The sequence below is a fragment of the Podarcis raffonei genome, chromosome 13 (genome assembly GCF_027172205.1).
Source record: "Podarcis raffonei isolate rPodRaf1 chromosome 13, rPodRaf1.pri, whole genome shotgun sequence".
Classification (NCBI taxonomy): Eukaryota; Metazoa; Chordata; class Lepidosauria; order Squamata; family Lacertidae; genus Podarcis; species Podarcis raffonei.
This window is the reverse complement of record NC_070614.1, coordinates 39,589,980-39,616,090: the sequence shown is the minus strand read 5'-3', so window position 1 is coordinate 39,616,090 and position 26,111 is coordinate 39,589,980. Positions and strand designations below refer to the sequence as shown.

Below are 26,111 nucleotides of genomic sequence, written 5' to 3'. Positions count from 1 at the left end.
AGTCCTATGGAGAAATGACCACCGATACTGGGTTTAAGCAAAGAGCAAAACATGTTTTTTTGCTTTTCTTTAGTGTGGGGTGCCCGACAGGAAACGTGTGGAGCTGGAAAATCTGCTTTAAAACCCACCTGCACTGCACAGTGTACCTCTGTGCACTTGTTGTTGGGTTGGATGGCAAAGCTTTTATCTTATTCCCAATTATTCCCCCTCTTGCACACAAACACTCGTCTCCACCTTTTTGCAGCATAGAGGTACAGACACCGCGGCTTTTACAAATGGTGCGTTTTATTTATTGCTCCAAAATAAAAGCAAATGAGGGTGGGAAGGGGAATACCTAAGGGCTGAAAAATAGGGGTGGAAGGGGTTATGGATGCAAAAGGAAGCATTCCCCAGAAATCCCATCTCCCTTGCGGACGGCGGTGGGTGGGTTACATCCCACTGTCCCTTTCCCCAACATGAATGGAACTATGAGGGGAACCATGTTGCCCACAGAGGGTAGGGAGAACCTGGAAAAACGTGATACCTTTCGCCCTTTTTCAAAATGGAAGAGAACGGTCACGGGGGCCGGGGGAGAAGAGTCAATCCAACAAGTTTGATAATACGGGAGATGAGAAATGGACAGATGGGGAAGTGATATACCTATATCCAGCCCCATATTGGAGGTAGGTGGACGGATGTAGTTCTTAAAGGGGGCAAACGCCTCCCCTGCCCCATATACACCCTTGGGGGACTTGAGATTTCGTTCCCTCTAGGGTGTGTGATTTGGCACTCCCCATCGGGATTCTCCCATAAGCTTGCTGTGAATGTCCTAAGGGGATGACGTCTCTTCCTAGCACTTGATTTCTTAAAACATTATTTTCATACATTTTGGCACTGTGGATCTTGCCTTCTTTTCTTTTTTTTACAAACACCTAAGCGGGGAGAGCCACACAAAATGCTTTCTCAGCATCCTTAAAGTGGGTGTCAAGTGACAGTTAATGACTTTCTATTCTGATGATTAAAGGGGAAAACCTCTCCCTTGCTTGCTGTATGTATTCTGAAAGAGTAAATGCCCTTCTGCCCAGAAAGCAGACACTAACACCTAGTGCACATGTAATTTTCCTGGCAAATGGGTATGGCACCATTTAATAAGAAAACCAGCCTTTAAAAGGATTAAAACGATTTTTCAAATGTAAATATCCATCTGTGTTCTATCATTCAAGGGATACTATGGAGAACTAGAGGCTAGAAAGCCTCATTATTTTTATTCTTTTTATAAGCAAGCTAGAGAAATATACAGTGGGTTTGTTTCGTCATTTTAAAAGGCAGCAAACTAAAATAAAAAATAAATATTGGCACAATTGTTCTTAAAAGCAGGTGTAAGATTAAAGCAGGCTTTCAAGGGTGGTTTTTTTTTAATTGAGTCATAAAAAATACTTGCCTATGCTATAGCCTTAGAAATTCCTTTGCCCCCAAATCACTATAGCCCAACGTTTTGTTTTTAAGGGAACTTGCTCACTAGGGAAATAACCACTCTGCTTCCTTCCTTAAAAGACAAATCTGAGATTCATTTTCCGCCTGCGTGTTAATCTGAAAAGGCAGAAATTGAGGGAAATTATGGGAAACTTATATGAGGTTACAACGCAGTGGGAAGTTCTTCTGTGGTCGCCCCATTAAAACAAAGAACGTAAGCATGTAAGTCAATCAATGGGGCTTGTTCATGAGAACTTCCCAGAGGCTCATTCCCTAAAAGTCTATGGACCACCAGATTTCAAGTTTTAAGAGTCTCCGCAACGAATGAAGACTCAGGGATTGTTTTCCCCAGTGGAATATTTATTCAAAGATGAGAGCATATAAGTCTTATTTTTATTTGGGGGGCAGACATCCCAAAACGTTTTCTTGCCTCAGACAGAAAATCAAAAAACGATTCCCTCTCCAATGTGATAACAAACAAAATGATTGAGAAGTTGCTGCCTGAGGCCGAGCCACCTCACCATGCCAAAAATTCTTAAGCAAGCATCTTATAGTGGGATCTGTATTTTGCAGGACCTTTTCGACAGGGGGCAGGGGGTGGTTTTTCTTGCTTTTAGGGGGGTTGGTAGGAGGATTAGAGGAAGAATGGCAAGATGTAATCAGAAAGCCCTTAGTAGGAAGCCCCACTGAACGCAGCAGGATTTCATGCCAAGTAAACATACGCAAGAGTTGCACTATGAAGCTGCTATTAACAGTGCCTTCTTTTTGCAGGATCTACCAAGAGCCCCCTCAATATACCGCTTAATTACAAAGGTGCCATCTAAGCAGAGTGTGTCACCTTAATATCTCTACGAACCCGTTGCTGGTTTCTCTCGTAGGGCCGCCTCAGTTCACCATGTGGGGCCTTTGCAAAACCCATCTATGCTATGGTATGGTCAGGTAGAAGCACAATGTTCTGTGACCCTGCTCTTCCCCCTCTTAAATGACAGGAGGTGTTGGTTTTATTTCAGGGAATGTAAATGGTTTTTCTCAGTTGCACAAGAACATAGCAGAAGTACGTTCTGCTGAACTCAACAGGACTCACTCCCATGTAAAGCGTTTAGAATTAGGGTTTCTTCATTTAGCAGGGGTGGCTAACCCCAGGGCCCAGGAGCCTGATGTGGCTCCTCCATTTTTTTCTTGCCCTCCAAGACCCCACTGATTTTTGGCAGCTGTGGGAATAAGTAGATATGGTGCTGGGCTGGGCAGAGAGCTTTCCATCTCTCTGCCCAGCCCAGCCCCCAATGGGTATGCCAATTGCCCCCCTCCCAGGTCACCAGATTGATAATTTGATGAGTAAGGAGGGAGCAATAGCCTCCCCCATCCCTCCGTCCTCAGATAATCTGCATGGATCAGCGGAGGAGCAGCCAAAAAAAGAAAAGGTTAGCCACCACCTCAGATTTACAGCATCTATCAGTTTTCCATTGTGTTAGTCTACTGTTTTATGCCATTCCCTTTGGCACCAAGTACAGCTTGCTTACGGCAAGGTCTCCTACAAGCGCCACAAAATGCTGGTTTCAAGTGATGTTACTGTACAATCTACTTTCCAAAGTGTGTGTTGTTGTTTTAATGGCAGCACCTAAAACTGATATCCACCTCCTTAGAAAAGACGTGGGGGACAAGACAAGGGAAGAAAGGGATGAGGCGCAACCCCTCCTTTCTCAACCACTAAGGAAATAATAAACAACAGGCGGGGAGGGGAGGGAAGTGAGTTAGTAAACAAACAAACAAATAAACAGATAAGTAAAGAAACAGGTAAAGCAGGGGAAAAAACCTGTGTGCGTGTGTGTGTTGTCTGTGTGTGAAACGCGTTTGGCACATTGAAGAGGGTATTTACAAGGGGGGGGGGAGTGGACGGCGTCCAAAGCTGGGAGAGTGGACAGTGAGGCAGCAACATGGGAAGGAAGGGAGGAAGGTGAATCTGTGGGGCAGAGAGGAGAAGCTCCCCCTCTTCCCGGCCGTTTCCCCTAAACTCCCCCGAAACCACCTTCCACTATTCCCTCCTTAAATAGGAATCGTTCTCAGTCGCTGCTCCTCAAACCCGCTCAGGTTGGGGGGGAAGAACGCGAATCCTCTGACATCTTCTAGATGGAAACTTCGTATTCTCTGGTGTCCTGCCAGCGGAGAGAAGTTGAGAGGAGGGAAAGGGCGCGTTAGCATCCAGGTGGAGTTTTGCCAACGCTCTCCTCGTCCCGAACCACCCCAAACATCAGAGGAATTGGGCAGCTAGGAAGTTAATGCCGGTTGATTTACAAAACGCTTCTGGGAAGCCACTTTTAGTCCAAGGCATCACTCAGAACTCAACCACGCGTGATGTAAAATGTGTCAACTAGCATCAGTTTGTGGGGTTGATAATTATTGGGGTGACTGGGGATTTTCTTCCTCTGGTTTGATCCTTAGGAAAATTCCTCCTCTAGAAACTGAACGTGCATTGGGAGCACCCCCAGCTCCAACCAGAACTACTGTGTTTGGAAAAGCATCAGAATATAAGCAGAGTGCTGCTGGATCATCTTAGCCCAGCTTCCTGTTCACCCAGTGGCCATGCAGATGGCCATGGAAGCAGGACCAGAATGCAACAGCACTCTCCTCCCTTGATACAGCCTCCGAAGGGGGAACATAACCACGCTGGCTAATAGCCACAGGCAGCCTCGTCCTCCCTGAATTAGTTTAATACTCTTTTTAAGCCATCCACATTTGTGGCTGCTGCTACATCTTGCGCTGAAATGTGCCCTTGAACTCTGATAAGGCTTTCTTGCTTGCCCTGAGGACAGAGAAGGCTGTGCAGGTGGGAAGAGGCTAGTCTGCTACAGAAAGGTAAAATTCCCATTTCTTGCTCTGCCAGTTTTGCCCCTGGCCCTCCCACTCCTGGCATGCGGCCCCTAAGAAGACTGGCTTCCCCAGAAGGGAAGAAAAATATTTCCCATCCCTGTTAAAGAACATTAGCTTTCAAAAGCTACAGAGTGATTTTTCTGGCATCCCAGTTTGTTGCTTTGCGTGCTCATATCCTGGTTTATAGCCCCCGAAGACAAAAGATAGTCGTGGATAGTTTCTCTCTGGGGATAGGATGTGGGGTAGCAGATCAGCCTCCACTTACACATGCAGAGCGTAACAGAAATTTTACAAAATCAGGGTGATTTTTCAGATTTATTTTTTTAAAATCACCCCTAAGGAAACAAAACAACAATGCAGCCCCTGGAGCTTCTCATGCCCCAGAAACTGCTATAAGATGTATTGAATTCCAATTTCCCTGATATTTATTTTAAAACACACACCATGCGGAGCTGAGATAGAGAACCAAGGTCCAAATGTGGCCCTCCAAGTCTCCAACTGGCCCTCGATTGCTCTGGCCACTTCTGTCTCTGGCCACATCCACTATTAGCCTGTGGTCCCTGGAAGGGAATGGGGTCCTTGGGCTGAAAAACATTCCTCACCCTTACAATAAAGCGTGACTGGCCTTTTCTGCAGTGGCTCCACATTTGTGGAATGCTCTCCCCAGGGAGGTTCATCTGGCACCTTCATTACACATCTTTGTTGTTGTTGTTTAGTCGTGTCCGGCTCTTCGTGACTCCATGGACCAGAGCACACCAGGCAGATGCGGGGCAAAAACATTCCTATCCAACCAGGCCTTTGCCTGATTAATGCCCTTTTAAATGTGTTTGTGGGAAGGGGTGGTGGTTATGGTTTTATTCTGCTCTAACTATTTATTTTGTGTTTTTATCCTGTATTTTTATCTTGTGGAACACCCTGAGATCTTCAGATGAAAGGCAGTATATAATTTTAAGAAATACTGCTATTCTACTTCTACCACGTAGTATTATTTTCAAAAATGATTTAAAAAAGTGGTGTTTTCACAGACATTCACGTCCCATTTAGCAACCTTCTTCCCCATTCCCCCACCGGCCGCAGGACAAAGAGCATCTCACCCCAGCCTCGTAGAGAGGGTTGTTGAAGTCAGACTCCACAGTGATGGGGCTGTAGCTGTGGGAGCTGGAGAAGGAGAAGCCAAAAAGGGTCTTTCCTTGGAACCTGGGGGTGGGGGAAAGGAGGAGGAGAAGGAGAAGATAGAACAAAGCAAGCCAGTCGGGCTGCCGGGACCCCGGCACCTCCCCCCCCCCCAGTTTTTAAGAAGGGGGCTGAGCACCCTCAATATCCAGCAGTGACGTCACACAATACCTCTCCATTCCAACTTAAGATTCTCCCAGCACCGAAGAGCCACAGCCTTCTGCCTTCGTCGGGCAGGGTCAAGTTGCTCCATCGCAACCTATTACATCCAAGGCCACTCGGCCCTTGACCACCCATTGGCCAAGGCCCAACTCCACCCTCTGCCCCCCAAGATCTGTGGAGGCTCAGCTCACTTGGTATAGTAGACATAGATGCCACCAATCAGTAGGATAACGAGGAGGATGGGCAGGAAGATGGCCAGGGCGATGTTGCCACCTTCCATCTGGTGGGAAGGATCTGTTGTTTGGGTGACTGCAAAACAAAAGGCGCCAACGGAGCGTGTGAGTGACCTCAGCAGCAGACCCAGTGGCAAATTCACCCACCTCCTGCTCCGGCCCTCCCCTCCCAAGCCCCCCATCACAATCCCATCCTCACCTTCTAGCTTCCGGCCATCCAGTAACTCCTCATAGGCCACTGGGGGAGGGAAAGAGACCAAGGGGGGCGTTTAGAGAGCAGCAAGAGGCAATCATGACTGGGGAGTGGGCAGGCCACATGCGGCGGCGACTGGAGCAGGGAGAATGCCATACCTTTGCACAAAGGAGGCTGGCTGGTCCACTGGGACGGGTGGCCAGGTATGCAGGTGATCGTCACTTCGCCGATGAGCTCAAAGCCTTCGTAGCAGAAAAAGCGCAGGGATTCTCCCGCCTGGTAGTGGTGCTTGTAAAGCGTTTGGTACCCGTTCTCTGGGACGCCAGGGTTCAGGCAGGGCTCGTATTTCACTGCAAGAGAGACCGAGAGGCCTTCGGTTCCAAACTGGAAGGCCAACTTGGCCATCCTGCACACGTTCCCTTAAAAATCCTGATGCAGCAGCTATGGTTCTCTTCCCCTGCTCAACCTCCCGCAGCCCTGTAATCTTCCCTTCTGGGCTCCAGGGGTTCCCTTGCTCAGAACGGGTTTTCCCCTGCCAGCTCTGCCAACACAGCTTCTTCCCTTCTCAGTAGGACCCCCACTTCTTTACTCACAGACGCATTTGGGCACCCGGTCGCTCCACTTGGGGGTGCCCGTGTCCCGGTTGTAGCAGGTCAGCGTGCTGCTCCCTTCCACCACGTAGCCCTCATGGCAGAAATATTGGACGTGGGAGCCAATGGAGAAACGTTGGTCTGAGACGCTGCGCTTGCCGTTGCTGATCTCCCCAGGGTCAGCGCAATTCACAACTTTGGGAAGAAGCAGAGGGAGAGGAAGGAAAACGGGTTTGAGAAGTGGGCCCTGTGGATCTCCCCTTCCTTCCCTGTTGAGGGTGCTATGCCTCACAATGTGGGAACTAATATTCTTCCTGATACGGTGCGGACATGGGACATGGGGTCTGGGGCTGCCCAACAGCCTCTTATCTTCCATTCTTAAGTGAAACAAGTTTCTACTTCTTTGCGTTGCTGTCAAAATCCTGCATGGCAGCGATGGAGAACCTTTCTGGCTCCACAGGCCAGATGTTTATCAGGAACTCTGCAAATCTGATAGGTGAGTGGAGCTGCCCAAATGCCAATCACCTGACATCACATATGACATCATTTGGTGGAAGCATGGCATGGTTCATACAAAGGGGAATAGCAGATGTTTCAGTGCAAACCCGTTAAAAAGCAATGCTGCCTGCAAGGTGATCTGAAGTTCCTAACAGCCAAGATTCAGCACAAACCCCTTCCTGGTTCAGAAAGGAAGTTGCACCGAAACTGCAGCTAAAACAAAGCAGAGGGCAGACCCTGCATGGACGCAGGGGTTTCCATTCTGCTGAGTGAGAGAGTTCCCTGCAGGGAGCTCTTGAGCATCTGAATCCAGCAGGCTTGGCCTCTCCTTGCATCAGCCAATGCGTTGGGAGGTCAATCCTGCTTAGCACGGCAGCGAACTTCCTTGTGCACCCAAGGTGAGCAGGGCTGCCTTATCAGCTGATGCTTGGGAATCCAATCCTACTTTAAGCTTGAGAGGCTCCCAGCGACCAGAGAGGTGGCAGATTTAGCATGGCTTGCCCAAAACAGCCTTGCGGGTCAAATGAGGAAGCTTGTTGGGCCTTGGAGGTTTCCCACCTTTGCTGTATAGGCTCTGCCTGTTTGAAAGCTCAGAAACAAAACATGGATCTTGAGCAAGGCTTTTAGTCGTCCATGGCTGCTTCATGACTCCTGGGAGGGGCCCCGTTTCCATCCCTCGGGACGCAATGTTTTTTGCACCACAACGGCTCTCCCTCCAGCAGGTTTTGCTTACCCTCTTTCTTCACCCTCCTGCTACCCAGGTCCCTGCTGGTATATTCTGAGTCCGGGAGGTAAAAGAAAAAAGGATGCCTTTCCTCGGGGGGAAACCACCCCACTGCTGGCCCTAGGAAGACTTACTCTTCTGGCAAGTGGGAGGGCTGTTGCTCCACGACAGGTCCCACTGGCAGGTGAGGATGTCGGATCCCACTATGTCATAGCCTGGCTCGCATTGGTACGTCACCACTGTGCCGCGGATGACGGCAGCGTGAGAAGCTGTGCGCCAGCCAAACTCCACCTCGGGCAGCTCGGGGCAAGTGTCGTTTCGTGGAACCTCTGCCAGAGCAGGGAGGAGAGGAAGGAGTTAGGGACTGGATTGGATTCCCTCAGGCCATGTTCCCCACCACCACCACCTTCTCCCAATTTCCCGTGGTATGCGGGGAGTCCTACAGGCCCGTCCTCCCAAACAGCTCTCCTAGGATAACAGTGAGATGGCAACAAGCTGAAGGGAAATCCCAAATCAGGGATTCTGCACACAACACTATGGGGCTTTCTGTCTGGTGTGTAAAGTCCATTGTTCCATGGACAAATAGAATGACTTGATAGGGACAGCAAGGTGTGTGTGTGTGTGTGTGTGTGAGAGAGAGAGAGAGAGAGAGAGAGAGAGAGAGAGAGAGAGAGAGAGGAAGGAAACATTATAGAATATCTTGTTCTTCTGGTTAATGATTGTCTCACAGGAAAAGACCCCTGCAATAACACTGTCAAGATAACAAAATTTGAACCTACATTGGGTATTTAAAATCTATGTAGGCTGTAATGGAAGCAGGATTGGTGTCAGAAGTGGGATAACCATGTTTTCCCAATCTATCTCTTCCCAAAACTAAAAATGGGCAAGAATGGTCCCTTCTTCTTCCCTATGCTTTTCTTCTCCCTCCTCCCAGCCTGCTCTTTCGGCCTTCCTTTCTTTTTCAGTGGGGAATCTCAGACAAGCAGAGCATATGAGAACATCCTCCCCACCCCACCCCGACATGATCCCCTATGATGTTTCCACACAACTTTGGGGTCTGGCATGATAGATTGTATTTGCAGGATGTGTCAGAAATACGTTTGTTCTCTATGGCGTTTCCATCATTTCCCGCCCATCGCTCAGGGCTTCTTTCTCATACCCTTGTACCGCACCAGGAATCCCTGGCTGAGGCCAAAAAGGGGGTCCCCAGGATCCGACTGAAACTGGAGGGTGACAGCTGGGCCTGAAGAGTAGAGGCTGAAGCGGGGGTGGGGACCCAAGTACTGGCCGAGGATCCGGGCTGTCAGGTCCCCCCCGTCAAAGATGGTCAGCACATCGGATTTGCGGATGTTGAGGCTAGAAAGAGAATTGGGGTGGAGGGGAAGAGAGAGACACACAAACAGGAACCATTGTTAAAAAAGAAAGAGGAAGAGCCAAGTGGCAGGATTAGGTCGCTTAACCTGCTCCAACATTTCTCTCTTCCAGACTAATGGAAGGATGCATAGACAGGTGAATAAATGGATGAATGGATGGTTAGAGAACCACAGGCTTTCTAGGACCATTAAGGAAAGTGAGGTTCTTTAAAGGAAGTTTGTTTTTAGCATGCAGAAACAGGGACATGTTTTATAGTGCGGAGATGCTCAATCAGGTCACCTCAAAGTGAGTACTTGAGAGTGCATTTGCAAAAGCAGTGTGGCAGCCACCAGGCTAATGGATAGCAGAATCCAGCCATGCAGACAGCTATTCTTTTTTTAATATAAATTATTACTTCACTGTGGTTTCTTCCTGTTCAGAGACAGTGTTCAAACTATTGTGAGGTTGTTGGGGTTGTTGTTTTTTTAAAAAAAAGAATGGGTGTACACAGTTATTTCATCGCTATGTGACTTGTAACTGCATATATAGGGGTTGCTGTTGTTTTCTGCTTGGTGTGAGGTTTGATCCATTTTCTCAGGCCTCCAGATTTTTACGTGGGTTTGGGGAGAAAGATAGGATTAAAAATGGAATTATAAATAAATAACCTTCCTTTTTTGCAACATTTAAACCAAGCAATTATTTTCTCTCATCACTTTACTCCTATATATCTTAATCATGATAGCAAACTTCATGGGGAAAAGACCTTGTCATTGCCATTTCCCGTCAAGTCCTAGTACAGTGCCAGTGGCAAAAATAAAATCACCAGGAGCAGCAGCATAATTATTGTTTAAATAATTATCCTGCTTGTGTTGATTAAGAACACTACAGTGATGCCTCGCAAGACGAACGCCTCGCAAAACGAAAAACTCGCAAGACGAAAGAGTTTTCCGTTTTTGAGTCATTCCGCAAGACGAATTTCCCTATGGGCTTGCTTCACAAGAGGTCCAGGAAGGCCGGCGGGGGCCGAAAGGCTTTGCTCCCCACCGCCAGCATTTTAAAAGCAGTCCGGGAAGTCTCCGCTGTCCCGGGGGCTTTTAAAATGCTGGCGGTCGGCAGCAAAGCCCTCCTGTCCCCGGAGCTTGCGGGGCGGGAGGTGGGGAGAAAAGCCCTTGTCCCCCCCCCCCAGCCTTCAGAAGAGGTCGGGGGACAGACTGTCCCCCGGACCTGGTCTGAAGGCGGTTTCCATAGGAACACATTGATTGATTTTCAATGCATTCCTATGGGAAACCATGCTTCGCAAGACGAAAAACTCGCAAGAAGAAAAAACTTGCGGAACGAATTAATTTCGTCTTGCGAGGCACCACTGTACTTCCCTTCAACATTCTCCTCCTAAAATGTAGAAATTTGCTCCTTAAAATACCAAGAACTTGCCACAGAGTCTGGTTTGATCAGGCACTGCCTGTGTCACAAAAGGCATCCTATTTTGTCAGATGAGACATCTCCAAATCTTATGCAAGGACCTTACCATATTAAATGGGTGAGATGAATGACTTGAACAATCAATGATGGATGGTGGTTTCGGAAGACCATGTGAGGACAATATGGGATGTCGATGCCTGAATCATGAGGATCCGCCCCCCCAAAAGGGGTGGTGGTGCTGATGGTGACGGCGGAAGGTGGAACCTACATCTCGATGTCCAGCAGCACTCGCTTCTCCTCTTGCACCCGGATGCCCCAGACGCAGTCCTGGCCTTTCCCATAGGACTGGGGCCAATCAGGGGAAAGGACGACGCCTGTTGACTCAGAGAGCTCCCCCCCACATAAAGCTGGAGGGAGAAATAACACAATAGTCAGGAAGAGACCACATGTTGAACCAGAAGGTGCATCGGCACTGCCAACCTAAGCCAGTTTTAAACTAGATCCTTCTGTGGAATTGTGGGAAGATAAACCCAGGCCCCAGACCTCACTGCCCTGAAGACTGTGACTCTACACCACTTCTGACACTGCAAGCATATGAAAGAGACCTGAAGGTTATTATGAAGTGTCATGTTGTAGGCCGAAACACCAACCAGCTGTGCAAAACTAAAAGTCTACTCTGTGAATTGAAATTACCCTAAATAACCAATGTTGGAAATGTAAAGAAAAAGAGGGTACCTTCTACCATATGTGGTGGGTTTGTAAGAAAGTGAAGGCTTTCTGGGAAATGATACATAATGAACTTTTAAAAATGTTGAAATATACATTTATAAAGAAACCAGAAGCCTTCCTATTGGGTATTGTAGGTAGAGAAATACATAAGCAAGATAAAACATTGTTTTTGTATGCAACAACTGCAGCAAGAATATTACTGGCCCAAAAATGGAAACAGGAAGACAAAAGAAGAGTGGCAGATGAAGTTAATGGACTATGCCGAGTTGGCGAAACTAACTGGGAAAATTCGGAACCAGCAGGACCAGACCTTTTTGAAAGACTGGAATAAATTTACATTGTATTTGACAGACAATTGTAAACAATTGACATCATTAGTAGGGCTACAAGAAGTTTTGTAAGGTTAGAGATATCAATTATTATCAATATGATGTTTAAATTTTGTATTTAAGATTTGGATTTAAGGGTAATAATAATAATAATAATAATAATAATAACAAAATGCAATATCAGAGCATAATTAGGAAAACCATTAGCTGAGGAGGGGGGAAGTCTCAGGCCAAGATGGCCAAGGGGTCTTTATATATTATATGCAAGATGGATGTTTTGTCAAATTTTTGTTTATAAAATTCACTAAAAAATTATTTTTTTAAAAAATGTGTTTACTTGGAAGCAAGACCCATTCATTCCAATGGTGCCTGCGGACAGATAAGTGCCTGTAGGATTAGCACTAAATACACTCGTTAACTTGAAAATGTATTACGTTTTCCTGGGCCAACCTGTAGAATAGGGGGCTTCAGTCTGAGGAGAAATTTTCTCTGTCTAAATCCTTCTTCAACAGTGGGGTTCCAAATTACCTGCCTTGCTTGTGGAGTGGCATCAAAACCTTAGGAGACTGCCATTTTTCCTTTTGGTTTTCAGACTTCATAAAGACAACAGCTACACCAAGGGCAAGCAGGCCCCCCAGCCCAGCAAGGAGACCCCCTCCTGATTTATGGACCCATTATTAACAAATACTGTTATTTTTTTTCTTTCAGAGATCTTAACATGTTGGAGCCAACTCACTCACCTATAAATAGACTTTGCCCCTTCTGTCCTCCCAAAATTGCTTTTTTCTTTTCCTGATGCCACCAGCACAATCTCTCGTGACTTAAATCTCCTTCCAGTCATTCTCAACCCGCCCCCTTTTGTCTTGCCCATCTCCCTACGCAGTTATGTGAACTGATAAGCACCACAGAAAAATGAATCTTGATGCACTGCGTCGCTGATCACTTGTACACATTCATAAGGCAGAGTTATCAAGAAATTCAAGAACGAAATGGAAAGAGCTGGCGTCAAACGGCATGGCTGAGTAGGCTGAGAGATTACCTTTGCAGGTGGGCTCGCTCTCATTCCAGCGGGGGTCTCTTGAATCAATGCACTCGATGGCAGAAGGCCCCTGTTCAAGCATGTATCCGGCACTGCAGGCAAATTCCACCACAGTCCCCATGCGATACAGTGGGTCTGATGTGCTGAAATTTCCATGTGCCAGGAATGGTTCATAACAACGGTCTTCATCAAAAGCTGCCAGGAGGAGGAGCAAGAGAGTCAGGAAAGCTTCCCAGGTAAACACCAATTTCTGGCCCCTCCCTTTGCTGTATCAGTACTAGCCAGTAGATGGCAGTAGTCCATTGCTGACTAGGAATCTGCAGGCAAAGGCCTTGGTGGTAGTTAGTCCAAATCAGTGTGTGACATTCAGCTGTACCAGCACCGGCTGATTCTAGTTGCCAGAAAATGGGAAGAAGAACAACAACAACCCCAAACAAAATAGCCTAATGAGGACTGAGCACGTTCAGTGAGAAAGAATCTTTCTTCTGGGAAAGAATGGAGTTTTTGCAACCCTGAGCAGAAGTACTTCAGTCTGCAATACTTTGCTGCAGTGCCACACTTATACCCAAAAAGTTAAATCATAATTGGACTTACTAAGACAACCGTCAAATGTTAGGAACCTGTTGCTATTTGCAGATTAAGCCATTCTCCAAAATTCTAATATAATGTGTATTAATAGGAATATATGAGGGACGCGGGTGGCGCCGTAGGGAAACGGGTGGCGCTGTGGTCTAAACCACTGAGCCTATGGCTTGCCGGTCGGAAGGTCGGCGGTTCAAATCCCTGCGACGGGGTGAGCTCCCATTGCTCGGTCCAAGCTTCTGCCAACCCAGCAGTTTGAAAGCACGTCAAAGTGCAAGTAGATAAATAGGCACCACTCCAGAGGGAAGGTAAACGGCGTTTCCGTGCGCTGCTCTGGTTTGCCAGAAGCAGATTAGTCATGCTGACCACATGACCCGGAAAAACTGTCTGCGGACAAAGGTCAGCTCCCTCCGTCAGTAAAGCGAGAGTTCGCAACTGGACTTAACTGTCAGGAGTCCTTTACCTTTACCTTATGAGTCCACTAAACGCAATATTCTGGATTTGCTCCAAGACAATAGATTCTATGGTGATGAATACGTACACTTGATCATACTTACCCTGATTTAATCAGTCACCCAGAATTACAAATCAGAAGCAACCAATACCAGAGGCCTGCTCCTGCCATTTCTGAGGGCACCTAAGTGGGGAGGTCTTTGCTCTCACCTTCATAGCGCAGGCTAAGGATGAGAGGCGTGGCCGGGCCCTCACTGGTGAGCTCCACAATGAGAGACTGGGCATCGCTCAGCAACCCCCGTTCTGGGACATCATCCATATCCGAGTCGTAGATGATTGGGGAAAAGGCGCTGCTCCCACTGCGGATCATCAGTCTGGGGAGAAGGGGAAAAAACCCCTGCGTGACTGGGCCTGCTCCTCCTCAAAGCACTGTATTCTTTCACCTCAAACCTCCTGAGAGCTTCAATCTAACTTAAGAGGACTGCTCCAAACCTTTGTCTCCCACTGCTTCCCCCCCCCCAAGCCCTAGAGATCTTGACTGCTTCCATCCAGCTCCCCTTAATTAGTTGAACCAACATCTTCTCCGATGTGCTTACCTTCTCCTGCTCTCCCTGTTCCCACATTTCCTTCCCTTGATGTCTCCTTTCCTCGCCATCATCTTCTCATGCCTCCCCTCAACCACTTCTTGTCCTTTCTCTGCTCTGCCCTGTTCTCCCCTCCAGCTGCAAATACTTCCTCTCTGCTCCCTGTCGGCTTTTCTACCTCTCCGCCACCCTCATCTCCTTCTCCTGCAGCGCCTGTGCTTCGATATTTCCTCACTTGTCGTTGTCTTCATCCAGGGCCACTCTCTCAAAGTGCAGGTGAAGCCTCTGGCCTTCGGGCGCCTCCACCAACCAGCGGCAGGTGAGGTTCCGGCCGTGAGGCCCTCCTGGAGCCTCAGGAGCCACGATGCGCCCACGAGTGGCATTGTGGACTGTCCCTCCACAGGAAGCTAGCGGGGGACAAAGGCCAGATATTGCTATATTAGTAATAGCAGTGTTATATATCCCAAAAACTAATGATCAACTCACTGAACAACCTTGACTTCCACTGTTTTGAGAAAGAGAGAATCTTTTCTATTTATTTCCTCTTGGCACCACTTACCCTCTTATAAACCCCTATTAAACAGTCACAAGGTCCTTCTCTGTGTTATGAATTACAAAACACAAGAAGGAGTGTCACACTCTAACCTGCTTGGCCAATGTATAATAATAATAATAATAATAATAATAATAATAATAATAATATTTTTATTATTTATACCTCGTCCACCTGACTGGGTTTCCCCAGCCACTCTGGGCGGCTCCCGGAATAATAATAATAATAACAGCGATAAAAGGTCAAACGTTAAAAACTTCCCTAAAGAGGGCTGCCTTCAGATGTCTTCTAAAAGTCAGATAGTTGTTTATTTCCTTGACATCTGATGGGAGGATGTTCCCACAAGGTGGGCAACACTGCCAAGAAGGCCCTCTGCCTGGTTCCCTGTAACTTCACTTCTCACAGTGAGGGAACCAGCAGAAGACCCTCAGAGGAGGACCTCAGTGTCCGGGCTGAATGATGGACCAAAAGACCTTTCTTTGGTCAGCAGTCTACCCCTCTTCTGCCTTTCCCCAAGGCTACCCTGTTCCATTCTAGAATCAGAGTTGTAGAGTTGTAAGGGACCTAAAGGATCATCTCATCCAACCCCATGCAATGAAGGAATATGCAGCTGGCCCATACGGGGATCAAACCCGTAACCCTTGGCAATTTCAGCACCATGCTCTAGCCAAATGAGCCACAACCCACATTGCTTTGGCCACTCACTCACCCACACATGCAGGGCTCGTGCCGCTCCAGCGAGGGCGGCTGACGTTGAGGCAGATGAGCGTTTCTTCCCCTCGCAGGTGGAAGCCTGACTCGCACTTAAAAGTGGCAGAACCACCTGGGTGGAGGTCAGTCACCATGACATCGCCATTCTCAGGTCGGCTGGGGAAGCCGCAGCTCAGGAGGAAAGCTAGAATTGGGGGACAGGGTGGGGGCAGCGAAGGAATGCGGTGTCAAAAAGAAGCACATGGCCCAAGGCCAAAAGAACTGAGAACTGGGAAGGATCGAGGAGGAGGAAATTTGAAGCATTCAGCGACTGATTTAATGACTTCCATCAAAATCAAGGCTGAATTTGCATATAGTTTTTTCTAAAGGGGGAAGATGTTGGATGACAGCTGATCAGCACATTTCACTTTTTGCTATAATGTATTTATTGTGGAATTGTATGCCGCTTGGCAGTCAGTTGAAATTTTTTAATATAAGCATTAGAAAATAGAGAGGGTTAAAAAAACAACAACCCATTTGGCTATACTCTGGACTCCTTGCTTGTAACCCTTTCTGCCAACACATTTTCAAGTTTCTTTCCATAAACATGAGGGCTGGAAACTTAGCTTTATAAAACAAAAGCTGACATTTGCTTGTTTTTCACAAGCTCCCAAGCCTCTACTTCCTTTTTTTTTTCTAATCTTTTTATTGATATTTTGGAAACGACATCAAACAATACAAAAAAGAAAAAAGACTGAAAAGAAAAAAAGCAAACAAACAAACAAACAACAACAACAAACAACGCCTATAAACATAAAACAAACAAACCAACATAACATCACTCAATTGACTTCCTTCCATCTCAGTTTAGGCAAAATAAACTCATCGCTTATCTGCAGATTGTATTATATCAGCTCTTTACATCGCAGGTTTTAGATTCCGCCCACTGTGATTTTGGTAATACCTAGATTGATTTCAATGTAACTTACAAATTTACTCCAGTCGTTCGTAAACTTAACGATTTTTTGATGCCTAATTTTTTGTGACATTCTAGCTAATTCTATATACTCATATAATTTCATTTGCCATTCTCTAATGGTGGGGATATTGGAAGTTTTCCAGTTTTGCGCTAACAAAATCCTGGCGGCCACCATTGCATATTGAAAGAATGTTTGGTCTTCATTTTTGATCTCCTCTCCGATCATACCTAAAAGGAACGCTTCAGGTTTTTTGGGGAAGGTGTATTTCAGTATTCTTTTTAATTCATCGTAAATTTGTCCCCAAAATCTTTTCACTTCGTCACAGGTCCACCACATGTGAAAGAAATTACCCTCTTTAGTTTTACATTTCCAGCATGTGCTGTCTCCGGTCTTATACATCTTCCCCAGTTTTGCCGGGGTGATGTACCAACGATACATCATTTTCTCCATGTTTTCTCGGAGAGCAGCACATGCTGTGAACTTCATACCTTTCTTCCAAAGTTTTACCCATCTGTCAAACTCCAGATTATATCCAAGGTCTCTGGCCCATTTGACCATGACTCCTTTCACCTCTTCATCTTTAGTATCCCAGTCTAACAGTTGGTTATACATTTGTATAACCAAGCCTCTACTTCCATAGATGAGTGTGTGGTGGGAGGGCACTGATTCTTAGTTAGGGAAACAAGAAACATCAGTCCTTCAGCCCAAAACATGGCTGAAACTTTGTCAAAAGAACAACAATATGGTAACATAAAGGACAGCAGCTGAAGAAGGATAAAAGTCTGCAACCCCATCTGTTGGTGGAGAAGCTAAATAATGGAACCAAGGATTTGTAACTGGCAGGCATAATAAGAATGCAAGAGGAGCCATGCAGGATCCGGCCAGTCGCCTATTCCAGCATCCTAGTCTCACAAGGACCTGATCACAACAGCACTCTTGCCTCCCGTGGTTCCCAGCAACTGGTAAACCTTAAGCTCCAATCCAAATCACTGATCCAGGTTTCTTGGATTGTCCGGCCATATTGCAACGTAAAGGAAAGAGATGATGTTGATCACATGATGAACCACAACATTTCTGCCCGGGGGGAAATGTGCCACTTTAAGCATGAGGGCCTTTGTTTCAGGCATCTACAGAGGCAGCCCAAATAAAACAGTTTAGGTCCTCTCCAAGTTGTTGCCCAAGTCCCAGAGATCCTCCTTCTGTTCTTGGCTCCTCAATCTCTAACTCTCAAGCTAGGACCGTGTACCATCTCTGGGATTTCTCTCAGGTCTTGCAGAGCACCCTGACCCTGCTTCTGTGACTCTTAGATCGGTTAATAACGTGGCTCAAACTAGACCCAAATGGCAGCAGACCCATTTGTTTAAACCTGAGTCTGCCCCCTCACTTGTTGTTGTTGTGAACATTTCACTGTACACAGACATTAAAAATCCCATACTAATGACAAAAACAAATCATGTAACAAATGGATTACATCTAAATGTGCTCTTGCACCATATTTATAAATGAGATATCTCTGTAGAGGGGTGTGCTTCACTCTGCCAGTATTCAAGTCATGGTTTCCCAACCCAACAAAAGTCTACTATTTTTTTGTCATCATTCTTAGTCACTCTTAGTCAACTTAGGCTTAACAGCATAGTTAAATACCACATTTTCACATTCTTCTTCATTGTCATGGACTAATGATATTCTACACTTTGCCTCGATTATATTGTGTCCACCGGTTACTGTCTGTAGTAGCTTCACCCCCTAAGAACCTTTCTCTCAATTCTACTACCAGAACTTTCACTATCAGAAGCAAATGGCTAAGACCCCTCGCCCACATGTACCTTTTGATCTAAAAATGAGACCTGCATCTCACCTTATATGTGACTTTAAGCAAACAGGATTTACATGCGATTTGGAGAGCCCTGCATTTAGACAAACAGATCTACCGCAATCACAATTGTTGTCGTGCTGCATATAAATAATCATCACATCATAAGATCCAGTTACTCCAACTAAGGATTGGTTCCCAACAGGTCTGATTTTATTATTTATTTGATTTATATCCTGCTCTTCCTCCTAAAGAAGGTCAGGGTGGCACATCTTATAGCCTATAGCCTGGTCCAAACAAGTCACTTCAAAACTTCACAAAACCACTGGCCTGTTTTTAAAGTGTTAAAAACCACTTACTTTAAACATGGTTGGTAAATTGCTCCTTCACATATTTCAAGGGGTAACTGAAATGTCCATTTCTTACCTTGGTAGTGAAATTTGAAGATTCCAGGGGTGGTGGTGTGGTAGCTCTGAAAGTGGATCAACACCTGATTGGTTGGGCTGCGGATCACCTGCCCCTCAACCATCAGGGACTCATTGGCCAAGACAACAGGCTTCTCCCCTCCCAGGCCCTCTACGGTCAGCGAATCCTCCTTGGATAGGTTCAGACTCTGCACCTGGGGGTGGAAGGTGGACAAAGTCAGGACAAAGAATGGAAGAAAAAAGAGCTTTCCCTCTCTTGGACAGAAACCCAGAACAAATGATTTACAAGGACACGTCTAAGCTTACCCGCCCTCCAAACACAACCACGACTTTTTGTCTGAGAATTAAAAATTAAGAACACCATTATTTTCCTCTAAGACCTGAGAATTTTGACTGGGGATGCAAAATGTAAACCTATTTGTGAGAAAGACTGTAACGCAAGATGTTGTTATTTCTCTGAAGGGAGCAAATAAATTTCAGTCACAGTCAGCATCCATACATTGAGAGAAGGTATTTTCAATTCTCCAACATCTAGAAGCAGTTGGCAGCAAACAAGCAGATTTTTCTTTCTGTCTTGCAGACAGAAAAATGAGACAAATCTGAAGGACAAGAACCAAAGGTAACCAGAAAAGGCCAAGTTTTATGCTACCTTCTCATCCTCTTTTAAAAAACACTTAGAACAACGAACAGCGAGTATCTTTCAGCTTTCAGACTAGCACTTTCTCTTGTAGCTTACCTGCACTTCTATCCCGTAGCCCATATAAACAGAGATTGTGTAGGTGCAATCCAGGCCCCCATAGAAAGTAGCGCCTGCGTAGTCCGGAGATTCCACGTAGCCTTCCACGTCAGTGATGTTGTTGTTGCACAGTACTTGGGAAGGAAGACACAAACAATGAAAATCAAAAATTAAGGAATGTTGAATGATGCTGGATTGAAATTAAGTGGTTTCTAGCTGTAATGGTATAAAGGAATACGAAAAAATGGTTCTTTATAAGTAAAAATTTAAGGTTATAATAACTTAAGATGTTGGATAGAAAATAAGGTGTTTTTATAAGCTGTAATGCTTTGAGATAAGGATTTGCTGAACAAATAATTTGAATTGGACTACAAGAAGGGGAGGTATGAGGAGGTCAGAGAAATATGTTATTGAAAATTAAGTATTACGAACTATATGTCTTTTTAATTTTTTTGTTTGTTTTTTGTTTGTATAAAAAATTGAAAATTTTAATAAATATCTTTTAAAAAACAAACAAACAATGAAAATCAAAATGGCTTCGCACTGCCTTAAGGAAGCACACTTTAAAGCAAGTCCACCAACTCTGGAATCTGTCCACACTCCACATCCTCTCCCCTCACCTGGCGTGTGCACCGTCGTGATGGTTGTCGTCGTGATAAGTGTGGTGGTGGTCTCCTCATCGCCTTCGGGGATGAAGGCTGTGGTGGTGGCCGAGATGTGTTGGCCGGCAGACCCGGTCTCATCAGGTGGAGGTGGAAGGCGGGGGGGCGCAGCTGCTGTGGAAGCCGGAGGGGTCGTAAGGAGGAAGCCAGTGGGGGGTGCAGCAGTGGTCAACGGGGAAGGACCCGTGGCTGCAGCTTCAGAGGCTTCGGGGACCATCCCACCATCCAAGTGCTGGACAGGAGGGTGGAATGGGGGCAGCGTGGAAGGGCTACCTCCTAGGACACCACGATGGCAATGGTGGGAGAGAAGGAAAGAACAGGGCAAGGGAAATCAGAACGGATGACAGGGAAACATGTACATTTGTTGCCCCCCACCACACCCTTCCAATAGCCACTCTGCAAAATGCATACCGCTTTTCTGGCAGTAAACCAATGACTATCTATTAGAAATAGTTGGTGGCTGGTACTCAATGGGACTGGTAGGGCGGAAGGCTGGGAGGCCAGCAGTAGGTGGCGCTAGAGCAAATGACAGGCACAGCCACACACAGCCTTGACTGGTTGTTAAGTAAGAAGGCTGAGGTTCGTGGGTCTGTGCCCCAGCGCCCCAATGGACCAGCTGCCACTGTATTTATTACCAATATTTACCAAACTGGAATGTTTATTCCAGTTAATAATCCAACCTACTTTATCCATAGTCCTCCAGCCACACTTTCCCACACAAGCCACCCCATTTTACTTCAGCCATGCCCAAAGAGGGTGCCACGACCTCCCCCTTCCTTTCCCACCCTCCTCCAGTTTATTTATTTATTTTTCTCACCAGGGATGGGCTCCTCCATCAACTCGCCCCCCAGAAACTCCTTCCTCAGCAGTGCCCCCTGCAGCAACTCAGAGAGGCCTTCGGGGCTGGGGGGTGAGGACCCCCTGACCTCAGCTGAGACCCCCAGTTCCTCCTCCTTGGGTCCACCCATGGCCTCCGATGCCAGGGCCTCCAGCTGTGGGGAGGGGGTAGCCGGGACCACATCGTCATTTTCCCAGAGGGGCAGGCCTGCAGCGAAGGAAGGGTGAATGGAAACCTATCAGCTTTTGAGCTTCCCCAGAAGAAGACTGGGGAGGACATGCAATAAACGAAGAAGTCGACAAACAATACAGGCCTCCACATCTCCGCCCACCACAATCCAGATCTTGCATTGTCCTCCTTACCTCCCTCAGCACAGAACAAAACTAACCCTACCAGGTCCATGTGCCCTGCATAGTGGGTTGCAGCCAATGCCAGTCCTCCTCAGAGTAGACCCATTGACGTTAGTAGACATGACCAACTTAGGTTCCTTCGTTTCAGTGGGTCTACCCTGAGTAGGAAGCAGTGTGGCCTGGCCACATACTGGACTTGGCAATACTTGACTGAAACGAGGCTTCATAATTTCAGCAAGGCCCGTCTGGTGGGATATGGAAATGGCTGCAGGCCTTGTGGCAGCACGGACTTAGGCCTGACAATCCGCCTCTGTCCAAAGTCATGCCCCTTGTCCTTGTCTAGGAAGGAGGAAGAGGTGGTTCTGAGTGGGCATAAGGTCGGCTGAGGAGGAATAAGTCACTTGGCCACTGACCGGTGGTGATGGAAGCCCAGCCACTCCCACCCATAGGTCAACTGTCCATCCCTGAAATATGGCCTTGGCTTGGCGGTGGGGGGAAAGGCATGCACAACATTGGCCACCACTTCCATTGCTCCACCACTTCTGTTATAACATTTGACCATCTCTGTGCTTTAACTTGCGGGAGAAGATGTACCCCTAGTCCTCTTAGCATTCGTGTAGACCTCTTTTGGGTTGTTTTTTTTTTGGAAAGCTACAGGAGGGTGATGCTTTGGCTAAAACAGAGGTGTTTCTTATAGACTGCGAAGGGTACCTCCACACAAACTTCCCATCCCTAACTGGAGCACTGGGCCACATGCCTGCTTATTGCCCCAAACGGAAATAAATTCCAGTTCTCAGACTTCCCACGCATCTGTGTTTGATACAGGCACCTAGGGGTCTTCACACTGTCCCCTCATCCTGGAAAGACTTCTGAAGCCTTTGTTCTATATGAGAGCACGCTAAGAATTTGATGCTGGCCCATTAAAAGAAAGTGGAAATATTTCTTAGTCCTGCCTCCCCACCCACCCTGGTTATCTTGCTTTCTCAGCTGTTAATTAATCCAGACAAAAAGAATTGTTTTGTGCGGTCATTAACATACAGTTCAAGGGGGCTTACTCACTAAACTAGAAAAGTGTTCTAGGGCTGCAGCCCAAACTACACTTTTCTTTAAGTGTGGTAAAAATGAGATATTTCCCCCTCGCTGATTCAGTCTGTTTCTATAATCCTATGTGCCCATTTGCAAGCAGGGGTGTTCTCATAACCATTTAGAGGGTCTAAATCTACTGAATGAACTCTTATTGGAAGAACTCATTGTTTTTATCAATGCTGGTTGGATGAACATACTGGTTAAAAAAGGACGAAGAGGCCGTTCATTTAGAAGTTAGGCCTTGTGAACAAAATGGGTGATCAGTGTGTGTTTAAGGTGGAGTAATTTATCTGTGATAAAGTGGCACTGTCGGCAAACTGTGCAGCTGAAGTGTGATAAGAAGGCAAGCGAATTGGAGAGACATGATCTTGTGACAGTGAAGCGGTAGCTAAAATGCAAACTGGGAGGTAACTAATGTGTGTTAAGTGCTCTTGTGAATGCTTGCCTGTCTGCCTCCCTCCTCCCATTTTACTGCAGAAGGCTGCGTCATTTAGCTCCATATTTTACACATTAAGTTTGGCCTTGGTGCTAGGAAAATAGAAAAGGAAAGAGCCTGTAGGCTAGGACGCAGGGTGCTGATTGAAAGGTGGTTGGCAGGCTCTAAGAGGCAGCTCAGGGATGGGATAGCAGGGGGGGTTGCGGATCACGGGCTGAAGGGCCTTGAATGATGAGCCCCGCACATCACTCTTGCTGCCTTGATGTGACAAGTTCGGCAGTGACAGCCGCCGCCGCCGTAGGCGTCTGACAGCATGTGAGATCCTGGCAGCTGCTGGCGAGCCATTAATTGCTCTGAACTCGCTCCATTAAGAAGGCCAGCTGCCTGGCAGGCCTTGTGGGCCCAGCCATTCGCCACCCCACAGTAAAGTGGCAGAGAGACCCCAACGGTGTGGGAAGGCCCATCCCATTTAGGGATCCGTCAGCCACTCCTAGCCAGCCAGCCACCCCCTCAACAAGACAGATGTCAAAAATCAAAGAGCAGCTGCCTCTGGGGTGGGAAAGAGAACAGTTGTTAGGCAGGGAAAGATAACCTTCTGTGGAAGGCCACATTAATTTGGTGGCACATCACACACTCAGCATCTCCTAAGTGAGTGATTGCTCACATATAACCTCCCCCTGCCATAAAAATAAAAATCAACGAAGGTGGGTGACACCTGTGATTTCAAGATAGTATAGGAAGGAACACAGTTAGCTGGAATCCAGATAAACATCTAGTCTCCACACCCAAATGGAAAAAATCTATGCTTCCCAAATCCTTAGTTCCTGCAGTGCATCAGTAATAACCCCAACCTTCAAGGAGTCCTGGGCCTAGCCTCATCTTTCACCATTCTACCTCACAGCCCTTCTGCCTTCCGACATCTAGTTTTCTTGCTACTATGGTACTTTAAGGCCTTGAAAATGGAGCAGCCTGGTACCCCAGCTGAGCACCCCACATAAATCCAGCAACACTGAGGTTTTCCCCCACCTTAACTGCATTGCAAAGCTGCATGATCGCTGATCCTGTTTGGAAATGCATTGCCCAAGCCAGCCTGCCCCCCCTTTCCATTATGCCACAGTTCCCCAAATCTCTTCAGCTCTTTACACAACCCTGAATGCTGTACACCCCAGAACTGAATGACAATGAAGAAGAAACACAATCCTTATGTTTGGGCACCCCTTTTCTGATTTTGCGAAGAGATCCATTTTTATTAAGAGGGACCTTGTAAACCTGTTTTGTTTCTACGTTGCATGAAAAATCATGTCTCCTTTTAGCAATGCAAGAATCCTGAATCTGTTTTTCTTTGCAGTGTTGTATGTAACACCCCACTTTCTTTTTCTTACACACATCAGTATCTATTTGTACCCCAGTTCTTTGACCTCCACGTTTCAAAATTCAACTCAACTCCCAACCCCAAATGTCCTGTCTGCACTCGTATCAATCAAGGGTCAGCCCCAAATTTCTGCTTCACTTGCAATGTTCTGCGACAACCTGACACCCCTCCCCCGTTATTAATAATTGGTTGCCTTGAAGCCTGTGCTCCCCTTTACAATGTTGCGGGGGGCACACTAATAATCAAAAGCAAAGGCAGTTTATGGACCCCTTTGTGCTATATTTTGTAATCTTTTTAAACAGAATATTTCCCTGTCCATTTCCCCTAGAACACCCTTGATTATCATTCGTTTGCTCCTGATGCATGCTACTCCTCATATCTCTGTATTCCACCTCTACAAACCCCAAAGAGGATCACCCCCTTTTTCCTTTCTTTTTTTGCAAGGAGGCACAGAACCTCCCAGCTCTGTGCAACAATTTTTCCATCCCTCCTTTCATTTTGCAAGCGATTATAATAACCCTGGTAGCCTTCGTGTACCCTCCCATCACAATCTTATACCCAAAGCTGTTTTAATATCCATGTGTTTCCATGCAAGGCAGAAAAATATTTCAGGTTGTTTTTTTTAAGGTGCGTTTGGAAATATTGCTCATATGCCTGCAACACCGCGTTCACAACATACCCACCTGCCATTTGCACCCGGGGGGGGGGGGGAAGATGAGGATGCGTTTTCAATCCCCTTTCCTTTGGTACAAAACACTGTCAAAATGCAACAAGCCCATTCCGTTTTGGTACACACACACCCAAACCCCTCTCCCGACAAAGCCGGCCCCCTTACCTTGTAGAAGAGGCACAGAGCTAAGCAGCAGAAGGAACAGCATTTTGGACGCTGCTTTTTCCGAACAGCCCATTTTGGATTTCTTCAGACCTGCAGAATACCTAGTCTAGCTATTTCCTTCTCCTACCAGGCAAGGGAGCCGTGGAGCCAGGAGCCTGCTTAGCAAATGAAAATGCAGAAGATTCCCTTGCAATGGCTATTCCTGTGTTATTTTCTTCCTTCCTCTTTTTTCTCTCCCTTTCAAAAGCAATCTAGGATTTGTGTTTCAGAAATAGTTGGCTATTTCTGAAATATTTTTGCTGCTCACTAGTTGTTCTTTTGAAAACGTACAACACTTATTTAAAAAAAACACCAGATAAATCATATAGATACCTTCCTTTAGATAAATATACATACATACTTTAAAGGTGAAGCAGTGTAACACCTTTTCATTTTCAGTTCCAGGCCTCTTTGACAAATAATGCCTCCCTCTGTCTCTCTTGTGGTTTTTGCCCACAGAATATAGCAGTTACCTAAGCCCACTTTTAACAGAGAAAATGCAGGATGCAGAGATGCATTTCTTTGCATATGAAAAGGCACTGGCTCCCTGGTTTCTCAGCAGGATGAATGAAGTGGATGGTCCTGTCTTTCCACAAGCCCATATGACACCTTATAAACCCTTCAGCAAAACCTGTGAACAAGCCCACCTACACACCTATCTGAAAAGTCACATATAGATTCCTGTCATTTCAGAGACTTTACATTTATTACCCATGGCACATTGTTCCCCCCTCCCCTCCCAATCTTGCCAAAGCAATTCAGATTCAGTTGCCAAAAAAGAGAGATCAGATGGATGCGGTAATCTGCCCTTTAAAAAAAATTAGTAAAACCTTGGGTGCCTATCAATTCGTTTGGCAAATCAAGTAGCGCTCTCTCTCTCTCTCTAGCTCTCTCTGTCCTTGACAATGAAACGCA

At 46.4% G+C, this 26,111-nt stretch overlaps 1 protein-coding gene across 2 annotated transcripts; it reads right to left on the bottom strand.

The window, feature by feature from the left end:
* Positions 1–267: 267 nt before the first annotated feature.
* On the bottom strand, positions 268–26,111 carry SEZ6L2 (seizure related 6 homolog like 2). 2 transcript variants are annotated; one of them, XM_053363486.1, is made up of 18 exons: positions 25,158–26,111; positions 21,058–21,285; positions 20,199–20,516; positions 19,579–19,712; positions 18,844–19,036; positions 15,644–15,829; positions 14,617–14,788; positions 14,008–14,171; positions 12,763–12,957; positions 10,934–11,072; positions 9,053–9,249; positions 8,028–8,222; positions 6,675–6,866; positions 6,240–6,431; positions 6,088–6,126; positions 5,847–5,964; positions 5,415–5,517; positions 268–3,605 (listed from the first exon to the last, which is right to left on the bottom strand). In XM_053363486.1, the coding sequence occupies exons 1-18, from the start codon at positions 25,228–25,230 to the stop codon at positions 3,576–3,578; spliced, it is 2,868 nt and encodes a 955-aa protein (XP_053219461.1). In that variant the 5' UTR covers positions 25,231–26,111; the 3' UTR covers positions 268–3,575. The 2 variants fall into 2 exon arrangements, with proteins under 2 accessions (XP_053219461.1, XP_053219462.1); XM_053363487.1 differs by lacking the exon at positions 21,058–21,285.